Source organism: Charadrius vociferus, unplaced genomic scaffold, assembly GCF_000708025.1.
Source record: "Charadrius vociferus isolate BGI_N301 unplaced genomic scaffold, ASM70802v2 scaffold78, whole genome shotgun sequence".
Lineage (NCBI taxonomy): Eukaryota > Metazoa > Chordata > Aves > Charadriiformes > Charadriidae > Charadrius > Charadrius vociferus.
In genome coordinates this window covers 2,051,542-2,076,033 of record NW_009649927.1, presented here as the reverse complement: position 1 = coordinate 2,076,033, position 24,492 = coordinate 2,051,542, and the positions used below count along the sequence as shown (strand labels likewise).

The 24,492-nt window shown below is 36.3% G+C and overlaps 1 protein-coding gene across 1 annotated transcript; it reads right to left on the bottom strand.

Annotated features, from left to right (window-relative positions):
* Positions 1–1,056: 1,056 nt before the first annotated feature.
* Positions 1,057–22,511, bottom strand: LOC104291852 (mitogen-activated protein kinase kinase kinase MLK4). The gene is made up of 9 exons (XM_009891147.1): positions 22,295–22,511; positions 17,173–17,321; positions 16,234–16,409; positions 11,486–11,726; positions 9,524–9,646; positions 6,000–6,150; positions 4,871–4,965; positions 2,335–3,120; positions 1,057–1,541 (listed from the first exon to the last, which is right to left on the bottom strand). Exons 1-9 carry the CDS (start codon positions 22,456–22,458, stop codon positions 1,117–1,119), a joined length of 2,310 nt encoding a protein of 769 aa, XP_009889449.1. The 5' UTR covers positions 22,459–22,511; the 3' UTR covers positions 1,057–1,116.
* Positions 22,512–24,492: the final 1,981 nt, after the last annotated feature.

The following is a 24,492-nucleotide window of genomic DNA, read 5'->3' as shown; positions in this document are numbered from 1 at the left end:
TTTCTATCACTGAAAACCAGTCAAGCATATCTGTTTCTGTCCTTTAATTTCTAAAAGTGAGTAACTGGGCATTCAGTAGTAACTTTAGGAAGAAAAGCTGCAGAGATTATACCGAAAGATTTAGTATTAAGTTATTGCAGTTTTAAAATTTGAGTGCAGTAAAATGCACCGCTGGCTCACTTAAAACTAAACCCAATCATCCTTAAAATCCATCATCTTTCCTCAATACAAGGTGCAGCAGATTTTAAAAAACAATAAGGGGGCAAGCCCCTCCACCACAAACAAAAAATTCCAAACCAAGAACATTGTTTTCAGTGCAAACACTGTAGTCTTCAAAAGGTTAAGAGTACAAATATTTACGTTCCAGTGTATCCTTACCTACAAAGAATGTTTCACATTATAAAGTATGTCAAATACCTTTAATCCAATCGCAATACTGAAGTTCACCCTCTCAATTCGATATGGTGCCTGAGACCTAAGTGTTTATACAAGCAGCGTAACTTTCTGGAGAAACTAATGCACACAGTTGAAAGTCCTCACAAAAACCAAGGGCAAAGACTGCAAATTCAGCTGCTGATCCTTAACCAATTTCAGTATCAAATGCCAAAAAGTAACCAGCTACTTCATGAGGAGTCAAGAGAGGCTCCTACACCAGCATCTTAAATCCCCTGCCCCCCTCCCTAATTCTACAGGCCACAGACGCAAACTGCAGACAACCACTTCTTAGGTGAAACTCTTCTTGATGGAACCCAACCTTACGGTATGTCATTCATTTTTTCAGTGTGCAAAAGTTAACTTTCTATCAAAACCCCTTAAACCTAAAGAAAACTTCTGTGACACTGCAGAGGGACATGGGCATGTTATTTTAGTTATTCAAAATATAAAGTTGACCTAGAATACTATTTTGCAGCATTGTGCTTTTAGAGTTACTAACTGGGATTCCAAGGAACACTTGAAAAAGGCACCTACTACACTTTCTTAATTAGCTGCCCATTTTAATAATTTTGGTACTATTTGTCACAGTACATCAGAAAACAGCAGCACAAAGCATTAGATGGATAAGAATTTCATATTTGTTCCCCTTTAAAAAGCAAACATTTTTAAAATGAAAGGCACTCACGACAGAAACTCTCTCTCCAGTTCATATATAGATGGCCGACAAGTTTTGCTCTTCATTCTACATAACGGCACAGTACAGTCTCTGTTTTGACCTTCCACATCAATATCAAGTAATGAGGGCATGTGGCAGTTAGTTCTTTCCTCAGTACCTGGCAAGAAATTAACATCTGGATCTACATTGCCCTCTAAATATTCAGAGTCTTTAGAGTTTGGTTTAATAATACGTGGAATAATCTGCCATGTATCAATTTTATTTCTTAGAGAAGATGGTCGAGGCCTTGATATAATATTGACGGCGCTTTGCTTTTCAGTTGAAACACCACTGTGATTGCTTCTTTGTTGAACAGACGGAGAGTGCAGAGTTCCAGTAACTGATAGAACTGGTAACGTGGAGACATCATTGGTTGGAGCAAATCCATTAGCTAAGGGAAAGGAAAGGCCAAACAACAAAAAAAAAAAGACAATTTAAACCATGTGACTTCTTGATTTCTTTGCCATTTGTAAAACTGGGTTGCCATAAACACTAGTGGGGTTTTTTCCACCAGAAAAATTAAGAGGCTCATATATTTGTGGGGCATCTCCTAAGAGAGGACCAGCAGTGCTCAAATAACATTTTTGCATCTATACTCTCTGCTAGAGGACATAACAATTTATTTTATTGCTGCAAAAGAGATAGAGAGAGAAAGCATTAACTACCTAGTAAGTGGATAAATGTTAATATTGGAAAAGCCCCACAAATTTGTCCAGTTATTATGAGTAATTACACATGCATAGCGTACCATGAAGAATATTACATTTAAGCCACTATAGAACCCTGTATTGAAATTTAAGACTTCTTTTAAAAAACTCATTAAACTTATACCTTTACATGGTGACCAGATTTAAATACCTTTTCTTCAGCTTAAATTTTTTATCAACAGCTCACATGAAAAGAAGAGGGAAGCCTATTTTTTCAATACCTGCCTTAAAATGAACCATCTCTTCCCATTAAATCTCCATACCCATACTCCTAACAGGACAGTATTCCAAGTGCTGGTAGTTTATTCAGGCCTGGTTCAGACACAGCGAGCTTACCCACATACAGTTACAGTGGCTCAGCTAACACGTAACAGTGTAACAAAAATCTCAGCAACTCATTAGTGAATGATTAGTTTCCTTATATTTTCTGTTTCTATACTTAAAAATCCCCTACACTTTAAGTTCTTAATCACCCACCTGTGGCCTGAAAATTGTTCCCATCTGATAAGGTTCGTCTGTGACCCAACACACTTAACTTTGTTGAGGAATCATTTGGCACATTTTGAAATTCTTGTTTCAGACAAAGATTAAAATGCTGATTTTTTAATCGTGTAGAAACTGTGTTAGGAGCCAGCTGTATCCTCTGTTCTCTCTTACTTTCAGAAGTTTCAGACGAAAAGTCATCTGTGGAACTACATGGACCACAATCACCAAGCACAGTGCTTCCGAATGCATCTTCACTGTCAGACTGAAGTAGGCATTTTGTGGAAATGGAGGGCATAGAGAGAAGATTCACAGTATTTGCAGCTGGATTTAGGGATGGAATGCTTGTTTCGTCTTTCTTGGACTGCAGTCTTGTAGGGCTGGCACTCCTACGAAATTTTGAAGCACGCTGAAATATTCCATCACGTTTCTTCTTCTCATCTTTAGGCAAGAGTTCATCTGGACTCTGCGATTTGTTCAGCCTTCTGATATCTAAGCCCAGGGCAACAGATGCAAGGAGGACAGCACACCCATACAGCACTGAATCAGTCTTCTTTTTCTGCAGTGTCCGGCTCAGACTGTTTGTAGGTGTCATTTGAGGAGTACTATTTGTAGAACTAGCTGAGGTTCCTTCTTCAAAGCTCTCATGTTCTACTGTATTCTCTCCCTGATCATCTTTCCAAAGAGGTAGATTAATATAGGCCTGATTCGGCAACTTAATTGGCTTTGGTCTTTTACTGTCCAAACCTTCAGGGAGAAGTTTCTTATCAGTACAGACACCTGTAAAACATTACAGTATAATTTAAGACTGCAATTCAGCTATTTTGCTATTGCCCATCTGCATATGTACACCATTATTTCCTTTCACTTGCACAAGTATTAATCTTGAGATATACTGTACACCCCCTTCAGACGCAGTCAGAAGGCTCAGAGACTCATACTGTAAGACTCAAAACCATATATTAAGTCTAAACCTCTTCATGTTCTCTTAATAGTCCTTAAAATAGCAGAAGTACCATTTTGCTACAATTTCATCTTTTCAGCAACTCAAACTCTTAGAAGCCACTTGCAGATCAATCTTCCTGAGTATGTAAGTTAACTGTAAATAAATTATGTTTTCCACATCTGAAAGACATACCTTTATTTTAAGAGAGACACAATGTATCTCCCAATTTTATGCATTCAACACAGCTGAAGAGCAGATATTGTCTTTGCATTTTCTGTGATATTTGAGGATTTGCAACACTTTGGTAGTGCTTTTCAAATAATGTGGAAAATATTTCTGTGTATGAATTACAGTGAAGTAATTTACTATAAAAACTGCCAGATAAGATCTGGAACACATTCTTTACAACACTTTCAATTAAGCTGTGCTCCAAAATCCAGTGAGTTATTAGAAATTTTTCCAATTAATACATTAGGCCATGGTGGTCCTGAGGAAAAAAGTAAATTTGACATCTCACACCTAATCACAAATAAAATGGAAGGTATAGTTTGACTTACACGTGTTGTTCCACTATAAAGTACTAAATGCTACAGAATAAACACAGAAATATTTGAAATACAAATATGTAAACTTCTATAATCTTCTCTGTATGTAGGGGTTTAGGTAGTAAACTAATAAGTCTATAAAACTACTATTTGTGAAACCTAGATTTATACCCCTACCAGTATATATGAAGATGAAAATGCCTTTTTCCTGGGGGGGTGGGGAAGCTGTGTCCAAGCACCTTAGGATTTCTTCTTCCAGCTGGCATAAATCTAGCCGCTGGTATGGACACCAAGTTACATCACAGTTTTTTTCCTGACAGTGGTAACTTAATTTGTTCAGGTAAAGGATCTGTATTATAGACTGTGTGTGCAAATTGGAAAAGGATTATGAATCTTGTATAGCCACAGTACATTGCAGTAATGAACATAAAAAGCAACATACAGCTATTATGTTCCTGATTATAAGAGGATTAAGTATGTTTTTCCTTGTGCTTTATCTGTGAATCCCAAAATGTTGCCTAAACAACTTTAAGATTTGAAACGTACACATTTTTTTCTTGAATATTTAGAGAATAAGTTTTATAAGAATAAGTTTTTAAAAACCAGGGATCTAATATCTGGGAATATATGAGGGCTTACAAGTTTTTAAACAACTATATTTTTCTTAAACAACTATGCAGAGCCCACTAACAATAAAAGTAATTAATGATCATTTAAATGTCAAGGCAATTACTGATTTAGATATTTTCTTTTAGAAGAAGCTAAAAGTAACTGCAGACTGCGTATCAGATCAGCCTGCAATACGTGGGAAAAAAAAAAATCTCTCTGTGGTACTGCTCACACAACATGTATATTTCTTAGCTGGCAACGTAAAGATGTTAACACTTAGGTTTTTTAGCACAGGAAAATTATTTGTAGCACGACTACTCTTCTAATAATTTGCATAATCCTTGAGAAATTAAAGCAATACAATTTATAACACTGGAGGTAGACAATGCCATTATATGGCAACCTTCCCTTTTTCAAAAACAGCTCTTACCTTGGTCCACAAACAGTGAAGCTAAAGGAACACCCTTCTGATTTTTCATTAAAAGGGTTGACCAAGGGTTGCTGCCATCTGAAAGAGGTCTTATTCTGAAATAACAATAGTTATTTTGATATTACAGAGCATACCATGCTTATAAACACTTTGACAAAAAATTACTAAAACATGTCTTTTTATACTATAAATATGTAGTATGTAACTTGAAAACAGTAAAGCTTTCCAAAGGTAAAAAAAAAATAGTTCTATACCATAACACAGTCATATGATCATAAACTGATACATGCCTTATATCAGGTATTCCTTAGATTAAAAATTCAGGCCTAAAAAGAAAGCCAATGAAAAATGGACCTCGACTACCTACTGAAGAACAAAAGTTGGTGAAAACCAAAGAAATTATGTGAATATTGGAAATTTATTAAACCTAGTGACTTTAAAAGAAACAAAAATATCATAAAGCCAGTTTCAATAGATAGGCTGGAATGAACTACTGCTGCAGGTAAAGAAGTGGATGTCTCTACCAAGAAAAAAACCAAGGCCCTATAAATAATTATATATACTAGATGAGATAAGGAAAAGGATCACTTGCTTCAGAGAAAATGCTAATCTCCAGTTTTGAGCAATCAGAAAAAATAATCTGAAAGTGAGGGTGTCCAACTGATTTTCAGAGCCCTTTCACCTCGAGTTTGTCAGTGGAAATGATGTTGCTGGTGTGAATTGTGCTTCACAAAGTCAGCCAGTCTTGTTTAATCATACTGGAAGTGCCTACTGGGGGCCATGCTTGCAGTTCCTCAAGTCAGTGTAAGGAAGGACAAGATAAACAGGCCATGAATGTCTGGTACGTATTAGTATCACAGCATCCCAGTATGTTCCAAGCCTCAAAAAACAGAGATAAAGGGTAATACACAAGAGCCACTAAAACTTTAAGATAAGCAAGTGCTTTATCCTCAAGTCTATGTCAGGGAGCTACTCATTATTAATGTAATTCCTACATTGATTAAAAGGTAAGACTGAGTTTTAGCTCTAGCTAGAGACTGAAGAACTACTCTCACTCACTACCTATGTTAGTGATTCAGTTACCAAGAACGCTTAGCATTATCAAACAAACAAAATGTAGTAGACATACTTGTCCTTACAATCTGCACGATCCTTTGTTTGAACTGAACTTGGTCCCCACGTACAACCTCTCTTTTTAAAACTTCTCTTCGCATCTTCAAACTCTTCTTGGTGATAAGTTGTGCTCCTTCCCCAAGTTCTGTTGCTTTCATCTGAAGTTACTAGAGATTGGATTTAAAAACACAGAGAAAAAAAACTCTGCACATAAATAGCATTTCTAAACCCAAAATATTTTGACAGAGCAGAATATTTTCTGCACTGCAAAACCATTTTGACACAGTAACAAAAGGAACAAAATTTGAGGGTTTTTTCTTTTACAAAAACCGCCACGCAGACTGCACCAATCCAAAAAGATGCGCAAGCAAGAAAAATAATTTATGAGCTGACAAGAGACCCAAATTAAAGATAAAGCAGAAAAAAAAATAATCATATTTTCCATGCTTCCTTAACTAAGAACCATATATTTAGGCAATTCAGACAAGTGAGTTAGACTGAGCACTTAAATTCCAATAAAGAAAACATATGCTGTGGAACAACTGGTATCCAATGAAAGAGAATATTCCAATTGTGACAATTAACAACATTCACTTTCTCACTACACCAAAAGAAATACTTTTAAAGTGCCTAACCTTCATTAAATGCTTAGTCTGTCACTGTCTCAACTGTCACATTAAACAGAACCAGCACCTTTGAAACATAATGAAATCTTGCCTTTTTTTATAACCCCACTGGGAAGTTCATATTCACTTGTGATATCTACATCTTGCTGGTACACATATATACTGTTTCTTCGGCCATTAGTTGTGTGTGTATCTGTTTTGGGAATCACTGAGGAAAAATTAAGAGAATGTAGTAGAGATCTTAGTCAAGTTGATTTCAGAAATGGAACTGTTTCCCTTCTTATATTTGTATCTTTGGGTCATAAAGTCCAGCTCTATAAAGGTACTAAGCATCTTTTGATATCAAGTTTTTACTGTATGGTTTAGAAAATCCTCTTTCTAGGACAAGACCCAGGCGAGCAGATTTTTGTATACAACTCACTAACCGGAAAAATAACTTGCTATCAACGTAGCATGCTCACAGCTATGATGGAGAGACGTAAGAGAAAAACAACTTAGCCAGTTATAACAGCATGATAAATGAGGTGGCATTTACATGCTTGTGGTTCTGCTGGTCCTGTACTGCACAGCACTCTCCTCTTGCCTCACCATACACTTTCTCTCCAGCACAGCTTCCTCTGTAGTACAGCACTCTACCTGCCTTCTTTACACTCCCATTTTCAACCACATTCCAGGACCTCCAGAATATATACCTTACTGGTTTTCCACCTCCCTTCAAAACACCTTTCAAAATTAGTTGAATTTATTTTAATAACAACATTTACAGTTAACTAGATTTTTGGTTTAACTTAAAAAACTTTTAGATTTGGAAGCCAGACTCGCTTATGACAAAGCAATCAAGTAACCAATTGTTAGATATGCCTGTTCAAATCACCTGTATTTGAGCAAGTCTTCTTGAAACAAAGACACTTTGAAGTTAAATCAAGATAAAACATTATTGTGGGAAAGAGAATTTATTTTGCACAGGTGCAGATGGGTGTGGAAGCTAAATTGTTTCAGCTAGATACTCCTGAGAGATCTGATAAGCTTTTAGGTTAAGCCTAGGGATCTAAACTCAGAAACAGAAGTGTACTTCTTTTAAAGGAGAGCCTTTATGTTGTCGTGTATGTTCTAGTCCTACAAATACAAATGCCCGCTCAAATGAAAGAGAAAAAAAAAAAAAAGAGACAAAAAAACACACAGAAAAATCCCTAGTAGCACTTAGCACACATGCAAGGAGTGGCACTGCTGTAGCTTACGTAAGGCTATGCATTTAAAAAAAAGAACAAAACAAAACAAACCACCCAAAACCTCAAGTTTTCAGAACCATGGCAATACCTAACATTTGATTCATTTCCAAGCATTTCCACACAGAGCAAGGAGAATCAAAGACAAAATGAGACAGTCTTGTTTATATGTAATTATGACATTTTACAAAGAAAAACCTTTCTTACCTTTCTGCAGTAAAAAAACAACCAACCATAAAAACCCACCACACAGTTTGAGGTTGGAAAACTATTATCACCACAGATACTGTGTCGGGTAATGTCTATGTAATTTTCCTTCCATCTCAAATTTTCATTAAGAAAAGCAAGACAGAGTCTGTCCACCTCTCCCCTTTATCCATAACATATGGGTAGTAACGGTCTTTGCCCAGGGAAGTGTATCAGTTACAGTTCAAACAAATAATAAAGTCACTGCCAGAAAAGACACCACTTCTCCTTTAGACATTAATAATGAAAAGGCTTTCATAAGGCAGAGGTATTCCAAAGGAGATGAGAGATATGGTTTCTATCCAAACTTTATTTAAAGTTTCAGGTTGGTTTAAAAAAAAAACACCAAACAAACAAAAATAAAACAAAACAAAAAAACCCCAAAATCTCTCTTTACTGGCTATAGAACAGTACACAGAAAAAAAATCCCCATGCATTTTGATTTCCCCTCCTCCTAATTTACATCTGATAAAGCCAGATTGCGTCGGAATTTCCTTCAGAGATGACTACCCTCGCAAGAGAAGATAGTCACCATCCGTAAGCAATCAGCTAGAACAGGTTCCACTGATTTCATGTGGAGAGAGAAGCTTAAGGCATTCCACACTGAATCTGGATAATTGGACAATCTACTTTGCATAATAGATCAGACAGTACAAATGCAAGCAGTGAATCCTGTAGGAACTGTTTTCTGTCTCTACATGATACATTTCTACCTCTACAAATGGGGGCTTTGCTGTAACAATATGATCAGTTTTCTTCCACAGTACCTCCACTACACAACCATGAACACACCTGCCCTCTGTCATCAGTATACATGGAATAATGTAGACCTACAAGCGTACCCACAATTTTACTTTTGTTTCTTCCTCTTGTTTTCAAAAAAACTAAAGCAAGCTTTATTTTCTTCTCACTTTGTGTTTGCTTAAAGCTTGCTTCTCTTCTGATGTAAGCAAGCTGAGTTGCTGGCTGCTTCTATGGCCTTTCCATCTTACATGGCTCTCATTCTCTGAACCTTTTCTTTTTTTTTTTTTTTTTTTTTGATAGTCCATAACTGATTTCCTTTATGAACTTCAATGCCTAATAAAAACTTGTTTTCCATCTTACATGGGTTCTAAATATATTGCTTTGCCTTTTGCCATTATAAATTTTGATTCTTCATTGTTTTATTCCAGTCAGTTTACAAATGAGTTTCTGAAGTTATTAAGGAAATATATGACTTAAAGCATTCACAATCATTTTGAATTACTGAAAATTAGTTAGCATTTTAACAAGATTACCCCTGCCATCAAAGAACAAGTTGCAAATTTTAGAACAAGTTAAGAGACATGGAAATCCAACAGAAATCTGCCTGGAATCTGATACTACTACCAGTGTTTCAGCGAGTATATGGAACAAAGAGTCTGTATTGACTAAATGAACAAGTAGAAATGGTGAAGACTTACACTGTATAGCTCGAAGACGAGGAATTATTGTGGGGCTACTTGATGGACTAGAGCTGTTACTGTTTAAACTCCTCCTCTTATCCAGATTGGGGGATGCCTGCACTGTTATTTTATGCTGAAAATCTGTAAGAGAGTAAAACAAATCAGTTTTAATGTTCTCCTGAAGAGTTTTTTGTTTAGATTATACTGCTGTACTACTTACAACAGTAAAAGCTATATAATGAATTAGACTTGACAGTGTAAGAGATGTTCACATTAAAAACACTGACAAACTCTAACTCTTAATGTAACAATTTAGATATTGAGTCAAACAAGCAGGATTTAACACCTTTACAGACATTGTATGACAGGTTTGCAGTAATATCAACAAAAGCAGGTAGGTTCAAGTGGACCCAAACTGAGATAAATCCATATCACAAGCTGTTATTCAATCTTGTTGGTTGTCACAGAGGGAAAGAAAAATCTCAGTATTTCATCTCAGATCAATCAATATACATTGCAACAGAAAAAGTAGCATTAACAAAGAGGTAATATCTCTCAACATATCAGAAAAACAAGATACCAAACTACAGGATTACAAATATTTATAGCACTGTAGTAAAAAAAGAACAACAATAAATATTGACAAGTAGGAAAAAAATTATTAAATAAGATTTGATGCTATGTCCCTCTCTAATCCCCATCATCAGTGCAATTAGATTGTATGTATTCTTACAACAGAGTTGTCTCAAGGACAAGTTCACCTGGATTATTCTTGACAACAAAGAGCTAAGTGGTACTCTGAATAAAACTGTTTATTTTATCACCTTTTCAAGTTAAATATGAGCAGAACTGGAAACAAAGGATCAAATATTTAGTTTAAGCCTACGATATAGCATAAACCAATCTAACATGCTTGTCCGGGAGGCTGTAGTCTGATTTTTATTTACTGTGGTTATTATTCTTAAAGTAAGGAAAAATAATCTTATTTCACTAGAGCTGAAATAGTACTCTGAACATAACTGCCGTTTTTCTCTCTTTCCAACTAGCAGACAGCTATGATTTGGTCAGACTTGTGTTACTGTGGCATTAAGTTCTTACTGTATTGGTAATAAACTGACAGACTTGATCTGGAAGCCACTGAAAGGAAGCCCATCAACATCAGGATGCTGGGTACCATTAGTGAAGACTTCCCAGCCATTGGCATAACCTTGAATTTCTGTAGTGCCATCTCGTGGCAACATTAAAAAGGCACCACTAAAACAGTCGCTAACTTCAAAAAAAACCCCAGACTCTCTAAAAACACACCTTCTTTGCATTTTAACACATTCATGGGTAGAATTAAATGCTCTAACATTCAAGTTATACCATGTTTGTATTCTGAAATAATATCTTCTGTTACTATTACAGTGTTTTCTTGCAAGAAGTAAGGCACCAAAGATTATAACTGCTGTGTTGTATCTGTGACTGCAATAAGCATGCAGTTTGGACCTACTACACTTGTACCTCCAGTCTTTATGAAGTGCAGTTTTTCTGCTAGGTATTTGCAAGTTTAGGGCAAACAGCGCTAATATTTGATCATGTTAGAAGGTTCTGGGGTATGATAAAAAGGTACTTTTCTATCTGCACAGAAAGAACAATAGCAAAAATCTGAACTTCGAACCAATCTTACATCATGTGGCTCCCATGCTAAGTTACCTCTCCCTCCAGATACAACACACTTCTAACTGAATCAGATGAAAGATTCTTCCAGCTGAACTGAGGACTACTCCACAAGAATGTGATATATGAAAGCTGTTTCCTTAGGGGGAAAAAAAAAAAGGGGGCTATACAATTCTTAACATAACCTTTTGCACTACTAGGGTAGAAGAACCTAGCGATGAATTAAAATAGAAGCCAATATTGAAAACATTAACCATGGAACTGAAGCCTTCATATTTAATTATAACATATATTGTGAACTTTAAAAAAAAAATTGCAAACCTGAAGGCAAACTAATTCTGTGTCCATCTTTAAGTTTTAACCGGCTTCTTTTAAATTTGCCCTTCCTCTTCTTTACATTGGGTTTCTCTTGATTTAACTGGAATATCATGATATTCAGCTCGCGCTCCAGTACGTCGATCTCACGCTCTGCTAACTGTTGCTCACGGCGCTTAAGTAATTCTTCTTGAGATTTTTGCTGAAGAGCTGCCCTTGTCAACTCCTCTTCTCGTGATCGAAGCTCCTGAAGATAAGATTCACATAAATAAAATTAAGCGATAATGTGAAGGTTGCATTAAAGAATATATAAAGTGCACAGTAGATTGTATTTCCTGATCTATTTTCATGATGCACTATGTACATGTAACGTGGACATAGGATCTTCTGATAGCCCTCCACTCTGCATAAGCCAAGGTTCTGTATCCAGACGTAATCAAGCATTATACAGACTTCCCTTTAACCATGTAACTTGAGTCACTTTACTTAAGGCAGGTAATCACTGGCAATGGGGACACCACATCCAATCAAAGATTATCAGCTTACAGCCTCGCAGAAAATGTGCTCCAAGTACTTCACATCAGAGACTCTTTCAGAGCATGAGGGCTGCTCTTAGATAGCTCCTGTGCACTAACATAAAGTCAATGACCTGATGAAAACACAAATGAATACCTTTATCTTAAATTTTCTAACCTTTCCTGTTTTTCAGCCATGTATTAAGTAGCACTTTTCTATCTAGAAAAGCAATCAGTATTACACCAAATGAGGATTAGTGTAATAGGATAAACCAAGTCATAAGACAGAAGACAGCTGTTTCTTAATTAAAATCTCGTAGATATCTGTACAACATCAAACAGCTACTAACCACTGAATTGCACCACATGCACTCTGCAGCCATCAATCCCACAGAATAGCTGCTGTTCTCCCTTTATTCTTTTTTATTTTCAAGAAGGAAAACTTCTCGTAAAGAAGCTAGTTAATTTTTCAGGGTAAATGAATTCCCAAGGCTAAACAGCTGTAAACCTACCACCTTAAAGTTATCTTTATCTTCAGCTTCCAAAATCTGTTAAAATATATCTGAAATTCAAGGAGACCTCCCTTCATGGTTTGGGGCACACTGTACATGAAACAGACTTACCCAGCAGTGTTGTAGTCAGTACTGCTAATAAAAGAGATGACAGGAAAAGGAGAAGCTACAACGTAACTGAAACGATGTTTCTCACTACATAACTTTTTCATTTTTACATATGATTGTGTAAATTCTACCTGAATAGAAACTGAATTCAAAACAGAAAACCAGCATGTGAAATTAAGCTATGCTAAAAGTTCCGGATATATAAGAATCTTATTCTTATTTAAAATTAATTCATTTTGTCACTGTACAATCTTATAATTGTGGTGTCGTTTGTTTGGGGTTTTTTTTCAGAGCAGGCTATTTAATACAGACTGCTCACCAGTATCCAGCAATGTTGTATGCCAGCACAATTCCTTATCGCACATAGTGAAAGCAAAAAAACCTCAAATTTTCTGCTCTTTTTAACTCCCACTTTGTCTTGAACTAATTAGTTACTGAACTATATAATTTTGGTGTTTTCAAATGAGGGAAAAAAAACCCCTCTCTGTTCTTGGCAAAAAGACTATGGGTGCCAAAGGACAGGTTAGCACTGAAGCAAAGGGGTTCAGTGAGAAGTACCTGTTCCTCAGAAAGATACTTGCTTTTTTCTTTAAAACTATAGTATACACACACTGCTTATCATTGTTTTCAAATTTAATTGAAATAATTGACAAATTTCATATGGTTTGCTAATTTTGAGTGAGCTTATTTCAACACAATATTTGAAAAAAAATATTTTTTTTAAAATCCACTCTGCTTAACATACACGGTTTTGCAAAAGGAAACTTTGCCTCTTGGAAATTCAAAGGAGCCTGTCTTCATGCCAGCAAGTAAGGTTTTGGTTTTTTGTTTTGGTTTGGGTTTTTTTAAAAATATTTAATCACTTAATTTAGTGATTGCTGCAAATTCTCACTTTCCTCCTCCTCCCATCCAGTCAAAACTGGACAACCTACTACAAGGGTTGGAAGCAGAAGCTGTGTGAATTCAAATTTAGAGTAAAGGTACTTTGGAGTTTAAATAGGACAGATCTTTATTACTGTATTAATACAGTAATAAAGATGTATTGGGAAACACTGTTGATTATTTATCTCTCATCGTCCTTAAATCCAGGTTCCCTAAAGCTCAGTAAAAAGGCAAAAATTGTGGGCCTGTATTGAAAAGGTAGACAGTCCAGAATAAGTAACAGTGTTTCCTCACCAAGAGATTAAGTATTTACTCTTTCCAAATAAACTAATTAAAAACAGACTTACTGCAATTAGTTATGCAATGTTTTTACACCACTCTACAATTAAAACACCCATTGCAAGGAAGCTAGGAAAGAATTCTGTATTTAAGGTGCTCAAGAACATTTGTCAAAAGAAGATTGTGATCTTTTCTTGGAGTGGGCGTCACCATCGCTCATTTACAGCAAGCCCTTGAGGAAATTCCTCTAGCTACAGAAGTTCCTCTTTTACAGGGCATGAGACTCCATGCAGAGGGTTTTTGGGTTTTTTTATTATTATTATATAAATACTTCAGAGACATTACTTTCTCCCTAGTACCTGACAGTAAAACTGATAATGTGCCAAATTAAATAAGCCTGTACGTATGAAAACCTTGTCTAAGTCAAAGTAACATGCTTTCATTCTTAAACAAGTTTACCTAATTAGGGCAGATGCCTTTGGAGATGCGTTTACTTTGGCATACGAGAAGTGAATTTCATTTTATCTTTTCCCCTCCCTAATTAAACTTAACTCACTTTTACACCAAAAATATGACTCTTCTTCCATAGTTTTGCACCAACTTATTTAATCCTAAACTTGATTTAGTTAGATTTTTCTTCAATAGGAAATCTCATAGCAGACTAATGCCTCCAGAAAATAAAAAAATAAAACAAAATCCTGAATAGGAACGGCTGTTACAATTGCTCCCAGTGTAAAAAGGGGAAAATGGTTGGCTTAGCAGTTGCTGGAGGAGCAGAAAACAGACTTATGCCCTATGGCATGCTGTGTCAAGTAAACACAGCGGCTGGTGACCCTAAGGCAACTACAAAGGAAAGTCTCTACTCCCTGTAGAGGGACTATAACCCATCTGGAAAGGAAGAGATCTGACAGCTACAAAGGCACACAGTCAAGCTCCAGCAACTTGTACACCTGCTGCAGGCAGGGCAGAGACTACACAGACTACATTTACCCAGTTCTGTGAACGGAAATGGAAGAGGGAAAAGCAGAGGGTGGAGGAAAAGGCAAATACGTAAGATTATTATGGAGAATACTGCAATATTAGTGGTGACCAATAAATTCTGATACCACATATGCTGATGTCACACTAGATCCGTAACGTCACACCAATCACCAGCCAATAGTCCACAGAGACAGTTGTGACACTTGATGAGAAGTATTGAGAGACAAAGGCTACTTACTCCATTCTCTTCTTCCTCATCTATTAAGACTTCATGAAAAATAACAAAAAAAAAATATACTGGACAATAACTGTACTGCAAGAAAGACCTGCAAAGAAGGAATCTGTTTCTACTAGAAGCATTTCTAACAGGGACCCAAGAGGACACCTGGCCTATTCCAACTGTTACCTTTACCAAGCTGTCTAAAGGAAAACATCAGGGTGATTAAAAACTAGTTGAAGTAACTAAAAGAGAGGGCAAAGAGAATTAACAGTGAGCACTCCTTTGGCACAAACATATCATGATACAAGAATATGGAAAGAAGATCAGTAACAGGAATCTGGATAATAAACAAGAGAAACTGGATTTGCTGATTCGTAAGTACAAGTTTGACCTAATCAATCTTATTAACGTCTGGCAAGAAGATTTCCAAAACTGCAACATTGAAAGAGATCAATATTATCAGCCTGTTCAGGAAGAAGAGAGATAAAAGCACTATTCCATTTTTGGAAAAGCAGCCACGTGATACAGTCATATAACAGGATGAAACGCTTTTCATTCACACAGCTGAGGACAATGTTCAGCAGCAGCTGAAAATTTGCAGGTTATAAAGTTTAGCTAGGGAGTAAATAAACTCAGGTTTGTTTGTTAAGTGATGTATTAAAATATCTAAGAAAAAAAAAAAACACCCACATTTTAAAAAGAGACCATGTGCCACATTTACAGATCTACAACCTGTTTTCTTTGGGGAGACAGGTATGGATATGTTTCTTTTTCAACTGCCTATGCTTCTTGAATGAGCCATTCGTATTATAAACCTCACTTACCACAAGAACATTACGCTTCCTGTCAAACTTAACATTTCAGTTCAACTGAAATACCTCTAGTTATAAAGAACTGTTTATTATTTTTATTAAGAAAGAGGAAACGCAACATTGTCTGAAGTTTGAGAAAACCCGTATTCAAAGCCTCTTTTCTAAAGTTAGTTTTCTGCAAGACAGTTACAGGGTTATCTTAAAACGCTGTCCAGAGACATATTAATGGAATTTAAGAATAGTACATTCACCAACAAGAATAGGCAACTTAAATTAATAATGTTTTGATGAGAGAGTAAATCCTCTCTTCCGAGCATACCTCCGCGACTAAATCAGGTTTCTAGTATTATATTGGTAAGCCACGATTCAAAAGTTCAAAACTGCTGTGTCACACATGCACACATACCTTTCCTTCACTGCCACGCAATTGGAAAAACCAACTTACTTTTTCCTTGGTCCTCAATTCATTGAATATCTGCTGAATTTCCAATTTCCAGTCATCTTGCATGGAATGGAAAGACTCTTGAGGCATTTCAGTCATAACTGCCCCTTCAATAGCAGTGAGCTGTTCAAGAATTAAGGCAAACGATGGTCGGATATGAGGGTCCTGCTCCCAGCATTCTAGAATTTATCAAAATCCCATCAGTTTTTTATAGTACATAGAACTTTTTGAAGAAATACATAAATTTCAAGTCACTTGCTACTGTACTTCAAGTTCTAATGTGTTCCCTTTATCTGCAAGGCTTCTCTAGTTCCGTTTCCATTTATAGAAGTGGCATCTACCCACCTGTACTCAGAGGACTATTTTTCATTAACAGTAAATTTTTTTCCATTTTTAGGATCTGAAATAGCAAAACTAGTAGTACTGCACAGAAGGGGTACATATAAAAGATAAAGAAATTCATTAAACACAAAGAAATAGCCATTAGCAAACAATGTTTATTTCTCTCTAAATATTTCTCTCTAAAGTATTTCCAAAACATCTTTGACACTCGGGAAGAAACAATGAGGAGAAAAATGACATTTGCAGTTCTTCCCCTTGGGATTTTAATCTTGAACCTGTATTGTTTTGCAGTACATCCTGTAGTTCATGAAAATTAATGCAATTTGAGTGTAAAAGGAAATCAGACAAAAACAGAGCAAAGAATGTACTCTGTCACTACTGACCAACTTCTGCCATACACAGTAATACTGTAGGACTTCCTCGGAAACACATTCAACTGTCTGTAACGACAGATTGCTGTGTAAAGAAAAACAAAATACTTTGGACACAGCACATTATCAAGTGAGGTGTTTATTTTGCAAGCCCATGACTATTACAGCCAAGGATATTTGCACCAAAACCGTAACTATTTAAATGCATAGAAAGAAACAACATAGATACCTTTCATTAGTTTTGCAAACGGTTCAGGGCAGGTGGATGGAATGGGCAAAGTAAGCTTATTGACAGCAACTCCGTAAGCCACAGCAAGGCCATCAATCCCACGGTAAGGAACTTCTCCTGTAAGCAGTTCCCACAGCAACACTCCATAACTACAAAAGGTAATTTTTTTAACAGTTATTTTCTGAATACTGGCACATTGTTTAGTCAAGAACAAACAAGTATCTGTCCAACCACATACTGAAATTCAAGAGGATTTCCCATGTCAAAGGTGAATGTCTTTAAGAGTCAGCTCTACTTTAGTCATCTTGCACCTTTCCACTAATAGCAATTAACCAAATTGGATGCGACTCTAGGACTGGTTTGCACTCCTATTCAAAATGTAGCCTGAAGTCACTTAATAGAAATAGTAATATCATGTAAATCTCATGTAAAATCAGAAGTCTGAATGACAGGAAAACAAGTAACCTTCTCCCCACCAAAAACCAATCAAATTAAAAAAAAAAAAAAGAAAAAAAAAAAGAAGAAAACCTGAGCAGAGCATTCAGGCCCTTTCCAAACATTTCGCAACAATTTACCTAGATGTACATGCAGGGTGGTTGGGGTTTTTTTGTTGGTTTTTTTTTTTTTTCAAATAGCAATAAAAAATATCAGAAATGCCTCAGCTTTGGGTGGAAGTTTGCATTTCTAATCCCTTGTGTGTTATTTTAAGGCCTGTTAACTTTTCACTTCCCACAGAAGATGCAACAAGATTGAGAAATGATTACACACAAACAACTAATTTCTCCATACTGGAAAAAAAAGAGAGAAAAAAGAAACCACCAAACAAAACAACACTGTCTCCAATGAAAGGTGGTGGCACAAAGAGATCTTTTGTCAGTGTCTGGTACAGAAATCAAGAATCATAGGAACTCCTATTGCAGAAACATAAATTGTAAGAATTTCTGCTATGCTCTCCAATCTAGAAGAAGAGCTGGGTATTGCTTTTACCTTCCTTCTTTGTGTCTGTATGCCCAATACGTGGCTTGCTCAAACGATCCAAGCCCCTACAAGGGGCTGAGATAGCACAGTCACTGCTGTTGGTCTACAGCTCCTATTCCACCACCACTGAAACAGACAGCTTTCACAGTTGTTTTCGTGGAAGAAGGAATTACTCCTTTTAGAATGTAAGCCTAAAGTGGAATTTATGACTGTGTTTGGTTTCGTCCACCATCTCTTCCCGCCAGGAAGCCACTATCCATAGAACAGGCATACAAAGGACAACCTATTGCTGCTTTTGAATAGTAAAGTGAGCAGGCAAAGGGAAAAAACAGAATACAAAGTATCGCTCTTGCCCTTTCTCTCCAGGTGTGTGAAGAAATGGCCTGCAAGTTTTGCAGAACTGGATTGAACTCTTCTACACGAGGAGAAATGCAGAGAGCACTGGGGAGGTAAGGGCTATGTACCCCGTAGTACTAGAAATACCACCTCAACTACAGCAGATGTGACAGGGAGAACACACACTAATAAAGTTTTTCTATCACTCTCTCCTTAATGAGAAAAAGTCATTCAGCATTATACAAGACCTTGCGACATCACTTTAATAAATATTAAGACAGCAAACTATGCAATATGAGCATGAATCTCAGCAGTGTTTTGTTTATCTATGTTCTGTTTATCTAAGAAGTTTTGCCTATCATAAAATCTTAGAAAGCTAATGAATTTATACTGCTAACAGTTAATCAAAAGGTGAGGAATACAGCCTATTCCTAAAAAAGAGAAAAGAAAATAAAAAAGAAGTCTTGGGCTTCTTAATAATTTCGTCCCAATTTTTTCCAGTCTAAATCTCTGCACTTACTTGCATACTCAAAGAAGGATAAAATAATGAATTCCAATTTGGTACTTCTGACAATTATGATTACAACACTTCCTGCAGCACATACACATTTTACGTGTAATGGAGGAATCCTACTGAACAACATCTCATCTATTTACTTAGAGAAAGCATAAAAATAATGTAATGCTCTCTCAGCAAGCAGAGACTGTTCTTAAGGAATTCCCTTGTTCAGACTATACTATGCATATTTTAGCATGAACTCCGAAGTTAAGCAGAACAATAAATTTAACTAAAAAGAAGTCATCTTTCATAGAAGTTGTGTCACACTATTAGCTTTACAATTCAAGCCCTTAAACCTAAGTAGCTTTCAACAGTGCCAAGAAGGCGATTGTAAAATTTTGAACAGACCAACACAGTCATAGCCTGAAAGCGTCTCTTTTCATGAAAGCAGTCTTACTATCAAGCATCAAGAGCCAGTGCTGTGGGGGGAAAACCGTGGGGAGGAACCCTAAAGAAATTCTAGTCCTGCCATGCTGGAGTTTTTGGGAGGTACTAATCTATCATTATCTAGGACAACAACTACTTATTAACTCTCTCAACTACAGGAGTAGCTACTTTGTGCATTGAATTTTACCAGCCCACGTACAGTTGTCCTACGTAAACAGTCAGAGCTTCTAAGAAACAGCTTTTTTAAAAAAGTGCAAAAGCCATCTTCTTTTCCATCATCAAAAGGCAAATAATACTGGCATAATATGCTTGATTTATACATTTTTAAACCACAAAACCAAATATATTTTCAAGACGATGTCATTTTAAGTATTTTCATTATTAAAAATTGTTCTCATTCCAGCAATAACTTTTTGTTTTTACATATTTTAAAAGCTGATCAAAATGAAGGTAAATAAAGTTCTCAAAGTTTATTTTACTCTACAATCCATCTTCTAAAGCAGAGGTTACTAAGTATTGCTACATGAATCACTTCAAAATTATACGAATGTGCCAGGCAAAAGCAGCTGCTAATTCTGCTGTACAGTAAGTGCTTCCTAGCTCTGCCAACAGCTTGTACGCTGGAGGCATACGTTCCTGTAAAGACCACTGCTGAAGCACACCACCAGCGCTTGGAAATCTGTGGGCATATTTGCACTTTCAGGTTCCATACACAAAATCAAGACTGACATACCACTACAAATGTGTGATGATCAACAGAAATGCAGGGCTGACAGAGCAGAATTCTTATTTGGGAATTTGGAAGCATATGCCAAAGAGTAATAAATGCAGTACTTGTAACTCTGGTTTGGGAAGCAGAAGGATAAACATGCAGGGCCTGGAAAGCACCAGTTCTGCTATCTAGGATGACACCTGAGAACATGCAGCCTTGAAGGCTCTGCACGAAAATACTCCCACATTTCTGAGCACTAGCTCATTCTGGAAGACCAGCTGCAAGTGTCAGTATATTTGAGCAGCATCAACTGGTCTGTCTCTTTCTTTTTTTTTTAAAGACATCTGCAGACTTCTTTTAGAGACTCAGTACCCTGTATGTGTAACTAAAGTTTAGAACTTTCCTGAGATACATTGTGTTCTTGTCTTAGAGACCCATACTTAAATTTGTAACCTAAATGCTTTTTAAAACAAAAACCACTCCCATAAACAGGGTATTCTTTGTTTGATTTTCTTTTAAGGAAAGAGTAAAGGTAAGCAACAGAATAGATTAAGGTGCAGTAAGCAGAAAATCTTTAGAAGCCAAGAAGGTCTAAACTATATACTGTACAACACAGCCTTTCTACTTAAAAACCTCTCCTGTTAGATGTCCATCATTGAGCTAAATACTTACATTTTTACAAGAGAGGCGTGCAGGAGAGAAGGCGAAGAAGAGAAATACTGTAGGTTCCAAAAATGTAAACTAATGTTGCAGCAGAATATAAAATAATTGCACCAAAGCATACCCCCTCAGATACCTAAAGTCACAGCAACAAGACTGGACAGGACCTGTAATTAAGCACGGAATACAGCTGATTAGGGAAACGCCTACACCCAACCTCCACCCCGCAAAAGAAAAAAAAATTGAAAGAAAAAAGGAAGAATGGAAAAAAAGAATGAGGCCAAAGATGTTTCTCAACTGGGCATCAACTCAGACTGATGTAAACAAAATGCTGAAAATCAGTTCCAGACACAAGAAAAATGGGTGTCACAAAACAGTAGTGCAGATATAGAATCATCCTGAGAATACCGAAAGTATTACTTCATGCTGCAGAATATCAGGCATCTAGGCAAAATAGGACCCTATTTAAGAATTATACAACACAGAACATGCATAAGAAGGCATGAGAAAACAGATTAAAGTCCTCCCCTCCTTCCCCAAATAGCTACCTTAGATACTTCAGAGAGAAAACATTTCAAAAAGAAAGGAAATGTAGACTTTTCAGGGTGAGGCACAGCAGCTTTTAGAGCCTATTGTGCAATCACTGCTTTTCCCCATTCACAAAACAGAACTAAATTAAAACTAAAGTTTAAATTACCTTTCTACAATCCATGTATCCCACAGTATACCACTCAAAAATGCATCAGTATTGAGAACCACATTATTTATGTGATCCACAATATTGTCTTTAATGAGAAATTCACAAATTTAACATAGGAGTTCCTCACCTTTAAAATCAGAGAGCAAGATAGAACAATTTTTGTGCTGAACACTCTCTCCTCACTCCAGCTACTGGAAACAAAATCTTTCTATATCTTTATATAACATAAAAACTTAGATCTGATGTTCACTTTTACACACTGTCACATTCTAGATTCCTAAAAACCAACATTCATTTAGGTTAACATTTGGCAAAGTTCTGGTTTGCAGCTTGTTTTTATTTATCAGACTGGCTGGTCACGTTTCTTTATGCAGAATAAGACTTTTAAAACATCTGATGTCAGGTAAACATACCAGTAAGAGATCAACCATATGTTAATGTATCAAGAACATATGGCTGTTTATATTAAGATTCAAGATAAAATACTTAGGTATCTTAACCAATAGATATTTTAAAGGCTTCTCTTAATGAGATATTGCTTTCTTTAAAAATAAAATAAAGTAAAAAGTTTTCCTGTTATTTTGCCTCCCCCAATTTGTAAGCCATTAATAACTAAAGGTAGGTCAAATGAAGCAGATGCCGAGAAATGAGTATGTTTCTTAGAACAGCTATACTTGCCATATGCTGAGTCAATAACCTAGGAAATCACCAAGAAAATCCAAATAAAAATTAATTCATGAACCTCCACATAGTTCTACTGAACACAGTCTTCAGCAGACAAACTTCTTACCTCCAAATATCACTTCCTTTAGAAAACATGGAGGACTTGATAACTTCTGGAGCCATCCATGCATAAGTCCCCGCTGCACTCATTTTGGTTGTTCTGTGCCACTCTCTAGCCAGACCGAAGTCTGTAATCTTCAGAGTTTTATTACAAATGTCATCATGTTCCATCTTCTCTAGCAACAAAACTGCAAAAGATTGAGTATGCAAATTAATGCAATGGGAATCAAACCAAAATATCTAAGTCCTGTTGTTAATTTCACCCACAACGTGTACAGCACAGATAATAGTGTACTTTAAATATTGTGAAAATGTTACTGCAATATTTATAAACATGAAAAAGGTTTTGTATAATTTTAAGATTTCTTGCTTTTATAGCTTAACTAGTGTCATGAGTTCTTTACGCAACTGTGTGAGTAGATATTAAACTAGCACAATAAATCCACCATAAAGAGGTGTAAAGTAAAGCACGTAAGTTTAAGAAAGCCCAGAATCCTACCATCCCACAGAAGATGACAGGCTGTGAAAACGTATTCACTTTGGAATGAGATTCTGAAGTAATAAAAATAGCAGCAGTAGTAAAACAAATGTTAAGAATTCTTATAAAAGACTTAGAAAACAAAGCAGGACACAGTATTTCAATGTATAAAACCCATCCTTGATACTGCACCCAATCCTGGTTCCTACTCATCTCAGAAAGTATATAACAGACCTGAGGCACAGAGAAGGACACAACTAGGGCACTCATAACAGCATGTCCACAGCAACAAGGAATGGTTAACAGACAAGGAGTCTTCCCCCAGGAAAAGAAACAGTTGACAACAGAATCTATAAGAACATCTATGGAATGAAGAAAGCTATAGGTAACAATTGCTCATGGTTTCTCAACACAAGAAATGGACATCATCAAGCAAAATTAGCAGATAAGAATCAAACACGTGGCAGTTGTTCACAAAACACACAGGTAGGTGAACTTTGGAATTCTTGGCTTATATGTGAATACTATTATTTTACATAGATTTAAAAAGGACCTACACAAATTCACAGAAGACAACTCCATAAAGAGCATTTACATCAAAAAAAGTGGGTTTAAGTTCAAGAAATCCCCAGGCCACAAATCAGGACAAGTTGCGAGTCTATATACCAGGGGAGTTAGTTTGCTTGGGAGTCCCCAGGTGGCAAAAGGACACTGCACTTTGATCAAATCCATGTTACATTATATCCACTGCACCTTCATGGATGTTAAAGAGTAAATTATTTTCTTTGGCTGTTGCATCCTACAATGTGTATTCAGTGTCCGATTAGTTCATAACACAAACAGTATTGGCAGAGTTGTAATACACCTTCACAAAATAGTATTAAAAGAAAAGAGAACTGGGTTATTGTGTTAGAGCTCACAAGGAGAAAGACAACAGATTCAAAGGGATAATTATTAACACACCATAATTTTAATTTCATATTCAGTTCCTCTGTCACTCTGTAGTAACTGTTCACTTTAACTTTCTGTTAAAATTATCTTCTGGGACAAAGATCAAAGGTTAAATTAAAATAAGAAGAATCATAAATGCATGCATTTTTGAACTATATGTACAGCAAAACATAGTACAGGGCACCCATTAAAAAAAAAAAGCAGATGAAGAATCGCCTTCCCTTATAGAGGAAAACCTGATGACCTTGAATTTGCAATTGCAAGAAATCATTTTTACTGGTACAGATTAATTACACTCTTACAAATATGTCAAAAATTACATCAAAGCATGATTAAAACAAATAAAAAAAGAGAACTTAATTCCATTTCCAGTAAGCTTCTTAACACAGAGTAGGAGAAATGAAGGCGAAAATGGCATAGACAAACCAAGAGCTCACCAGTCAGCACTACCAGAACAGGTTAAATTAATGTAAGAGATTTTATACTTTTATACTTGAATCAAAGACCTATTGTTTGCTATTCCATTTCAAACATGTTCAGCAGAATTCCTGACATTCCTTGTCAGTCAATGTGACCGAAACCAAAAACAGTCAGTCTTGCAAAAGGTAATAACTGGCATGTGGCCAAGTTTCATCCTACAAAGGGACAAGGTTTCTTAGCAGTTCAAACTTCCCTTTCCGGCCAGTAGCCAGGAAAACAGCAATACTATACACAGATTACTTAGCAGCTGGGTAGTAAAAATGCTCGGCATAGCTGAGTAGTGCTCGGCATAGCTC

Bases quoted from the DNA above. Each gene is read 5' to 3' on its own strand.
- LOC104291852 (XM_009891147.1), bottom strand. From the start codon at position 22,458: ATGGAACATGATGACATTTGTAATAAAACTCTGAAGATTACAGACTTC. The intron at 16,410-17,172 runs GTATCTATGTTG...GATAAATTCTAG, and splicing joins GTTTGCAAAACTAATGAAAG to AATGCTGGGAGCAGGACCCT. The intron at 9,647-11,485 runs GTTTGCAATTTT...ACTCTCTTACAG, and splicing joins CAGAATTAGTTTGCCTTCAG to ATTTTCAGCATAAAATAACA.